Consider the following 3,849-nt stretch of genomic DNA (forward strand, 5'->3'; position numbering starts at 1 on the left):
CGGGGGTGGCGGAATCTGTCCCGCCCGTGTTCGGTGATCTTCAGCACGAAGCGGCTGTCCACCACGCAGTTGGACGACTTGAGGCTGCCGTGGTGGCCAATGATGCTGTTGTGCAGGAAGGCCATTCCCTGGGATGGATGGACAGGGTGAAGCTGGCATCCCTCAGGCGCATCCCCCAGCCCTTGGTGCCCCTTGCTTGGGTTACCTTGACGATGTCATTGATGAGGGAGTGGCGGAACATCCAGTCCAGGTTGATGCTCTCATTCTCCAACACATCCTGGGGGTACCGCATTGAGTTGACCACAGCAGGCAGCCAGGTGACGGGGGCACTGCTACCAGCCCCACCAAGCACCCGTCTGCAGCAAGGGGGTCTGCAGCACCGATCCCCTCCCCTCTGTCTCTAACTGCTTAGGCACCTCTGCTGCAAGTCTTATGTGGATTGGGTGGCCACCAGCACCTACAGCCCTGTCCTCAACACCCAGCTCACCAGCAGTGTTTAAGTGTCACGCCAGTGCCCCCAAGCAGCCCTACCTGCAGGCTGCCCCGCGGGCAGTACTCAGTGACGATGCAGATGTTGGGGGGGTCAATGCACGCCCCGATGAAGCGGGTAAGGTGGTTGAACTGGATGTCCCGCATCTGGAGGTGGTAGTGGAGCCCAGACAGGCTTGAGGTCAGATGGGACGGGCTGTTGCTCCCACCAGCCCCCCAACCACATCCAGGACCAGCCCCTGCACCCCAAGCAGGGCACCCACCTCAGCCCAGACCCCAAACCTACATGTTTCAGCTCGAAGAGCACCTGCCGTGTCAGCTCGATGCGCTTCTTGTTGATGTGCTTGATGGCCACCACGTTGCCCTGGGGTGCCAGGGAGAGGGGAAGAGGTCAGCATCGCTGGGTTTGGGGAGGGGAGAAAGGTGCCAGCATCTGGCAGGGTGGGGGTGCAGCCAAGGAGGAGCACCCTAATAGGGCTGAGGGAGGGTTAGAGGGATGGCTCAGCTCCCCGCCTGCTCCACTGACCTTGAAGTGGCCAGTGTTGGCGAAGATCTGGTACTTGCCATGGCTGGTCATCAGGGAGCCATAGCTGGAGCCACGCTGTGGGGAAGGAAGGGGTTAAGTATGGGCACACTGGAGCAGGGGGGGTGACAGGCACCGAAGAGGCAGAGCAGGGACACCCATGCGTGTGCAGGGGATGGTGCAGGACAAGCTCTGCATGTAGGGAGGGTGAAGACTATAGGAAGAGGTGTGGTGTGTTGCAGGGGATGTAGAGGGTGTATGGGATGGATAAGTTGTGTCCATATAGAGGATGGAAGACCACACAGGGGCTTGATGAGGTATGGTGCTCTGCAGGGCATTCATGGCTATGTAGGGGATGGATGAAGCGTGGCTCTGTAGGGATTGAAAGTCATGGAAGGGATGGATCAGGAGTGGATCTGCAGGGATGGAGGGTCATGGAGGGGATGGATGAATTGCAGCTCTATAGGGGATGGAGAGCTATGTAGGGATGGAGGACTGCGTAGGGCATGGATGCAATGGGGCTGAGGCTCTGTAGGGGATGGAGGGCTATGTAGGGGATAACAAGGGAGGAGCACTGCGCAGGGATGATGGGCAGCACAGAGGCAGGGGCAGGAGGAGAGGGGTGCCCCAGGGCTGCAGCTCTCACCAGGGATAGGGTCAGCCGGCTGCCTGCTGTCTTGTGGTACCGCTCAGGGCTCCCGAACTGCAGCTCATCCCAGCGGATCCTCCACAGCATGCTGGCAAGCTCCTTCTCCAGCATCAGCTTCCTGCAGGCACATGGTGGGTCAGAGACCCCATATCCTCCCCTGCCCTGCCTGCTCCCCACCAGGCTAAGAGCTGCCTGGTGCCCTGAAAGGGTCCCCCAGTCCCAACTGACCTGAAGATGAGGAAGCTGGAGATGCCAAACATGACAAAGGTGAGGCCGGTGCCCAAAGCCACAATGGCCAGCATGGAGAGGGGGGCTGCAGGCAGGAGGGGATATCAGCATGGCCCAGCTGCCCTGCATGCACATGGAAGGGTGCTGGGGACTGAGGGATGTTGAGACCCACTTTTATCGCAGGAGGGGTCATCCACATCGAAGACACAGGGGGGGTTGTCCAAGGGGGGAGCCCCCTTCACCCAGGGGATGGGTCGTCCCAGCCAGTGGATCTGCTTCTCCACGCCCGAGTAGTGTCCCACGACCTATGGCAGAGAGAGCTGAGCTCTCCCCAGCACCCCATCTCCCATCCCATCCCCAGCTGCCTACAGGATCCCGGCACCAGCCCCCACCTCATATTGCCCGGTCTTGGGGTCACCCATGGCCCATAGGTTGAAGTCGGTGTCCCGGTCATTGTTGCTGTCCATGCTCACCAGCCCTGTCACCCCTGTGGGAGAAGCAAGAGCCGAGGTGGGACACGGACCGGGTCCCTTCACCCCAGTGGCACCCGTGTGCCCCTGCCCCACCATTACCCTGGAACTTGCGGTCCCGCATCTTCTCGATGATGTGTGTGGCATTCTTCTTGGAGCCGCCCTCCCGCAGGGTCTCGTTCAGCACCATGGCGTACAGCAGCATCCCGTCATAGAAACACCCTGCCACCAGGTTCATCTGCGGGGGAACCTCAGCATGCCCATAGCCATGCACACAGGAGCCCCCCAGCCCCAGGACCCCCACGCCAGGGCCATGCACTCACCCCCTAACCCCACACCAGGGTCAACACGCACCCTGCAGGGATCACAGACTGGTTTATGTTGGAAGGAACCTTAAAGCTCATCCAGTTCCAACCCCCTGCCACGGGCAGGGACACCTTCCACTAGAGCAGGTTGTTCCAAGCCCCTGTGTCCAACCTGGCCTTGAACACTGCCAGGGATGGGGCAGCCACAACTAAACAGCAGTGGATAGCAGTGCCCATGGCTGTTCCCACCACGGATGGCCCTTCTCGCATTGCCCGTGGCAATGTCCCACCTTCTGCATCCCACTGAGGTACCACAGCCCCATGCAGAGGTTCCTCACCACCCCATCACAAAGGGGGGCTCACTCACTAGGGAGTAGTTGAGCTGCACCCCAAATTTCTGCTTAGCCCGCAGGATGAGCTGGGTTTGGAACTGCTGGTACTCCGGGTTCTGCGGCTCATAGTACGTGATCACCAGCACCATCTGCAACCAAGCACAGCACCCGGTTCACACACCATGAGCGGGATGGGGGGTCCCTGTCCCCAGGCTGGTGGGTGCCGCTCACCTGGAAAGCCTCCCGCAGCCCTGAGTCTTGTCCTGGGCTCTGCTGCCAGGGCTTGAAGGCGTCGCGGGCAGAGTCTCCCCGCAGGCTCTCCCCAAAGACATCCAGGTAGAAGAAGACGTAGTCGCCATTGGTGAGGTTCTCCTGCTGCGCCAGCTGCATGATCTGCCGCAGCATCTCTGGTGGTCCACAGAGGTACACCACTGCCGCAGAGATGTGGGGTGTCAAGGGGGTAATGCCACCCTATCGATGGTGGGGGGGGATGCTTTCCCATGGGGAGGATGCTTTCCCATGGGGAGGGATGCTTTCCTGTGGGGCAATGGGGCAAAGCAACCCCAGGGCCACTCTTGGTGGCTGTGGTGATAACAAAGCAGGCAGATGGGGTTTAGCTCACCACCTTCTCATGCCACGCACCCCATGGCCACGGAGCCCACTCAGACCCACTGCCTTTGTTGGCCCTGACCTACTCCTGCCCCATCAGCCACCTTGTGCTGAAGAGGGGAAGGAGAACAGAGGGAACCATCACTGCAAAACACAATGCAGACACCCCACACGCAGACCCCTGACACCCTGCTCCAGCAAAAGCCACTCGGGGGATGTCTCCCTTTGGCATCATCTCCCAGTC

General features: G+C 60.5%; 1 protein-coding gene across 1 annotated transcript in view; it reads right to left on the bottom strand.

Annotated features, from left to right (window-relative positions):
* The window catches only part of LOC104410094 (atrial natriuretic peptide receptor 2-like), a gene marked incomplete at both ends in the record, with an annotated part of 4,450 nt that extends 1,023 nt beyond the window's left edge, over positions 1-3,427 (bottom strand). The window contains 12 exon segments of the mRNA XM_010020162.1: positions 1-128; positions 206-277; positions 532-636; positions 776-853; positions 1,016-1,090; positions 1,659-1,779; positions 1,890-1,974; positions 2,062-2,194; positions 2,282-2,376; positions 2,462-2,597; positions 3,032-3,145; positions 3,228-3,427. The exon segment at positions 1-128 is cut by the window's left edge and continues 26 nt beyond it. Coding sequence (XP_010018464.1) covers positions 1-128; positions 206-277; positions 532-636; positions 776-853; positions 1,016-1,090; positions 1,659-1,779; positions 1,890-1,974; positions 2,062-2,194; positions 2,282-2,376; positions 2,462-2,597; positions 3,032-3,145; positions 3,228-3,427 — 1,342 coding nt within the window.
* Positions 3,428-3,849: the final 422 nt, after the last annotated feature.

Source organism: Nestor notabilis, unplaced genomic scaffold (genome assembly GCF_000696875.1).
Source record: "Nestor notabilis isolate BGI_N333 unplaced genomic scaffold, ASM69687v1 scaffold25978, whole genome shotgun sequence".
Taxonomy (NCBI): Eukaryota; Metazoa; Chordata; class Aves; order Psittaciformes; family Psittacidae; genus Nestor; species Nestor notabilis.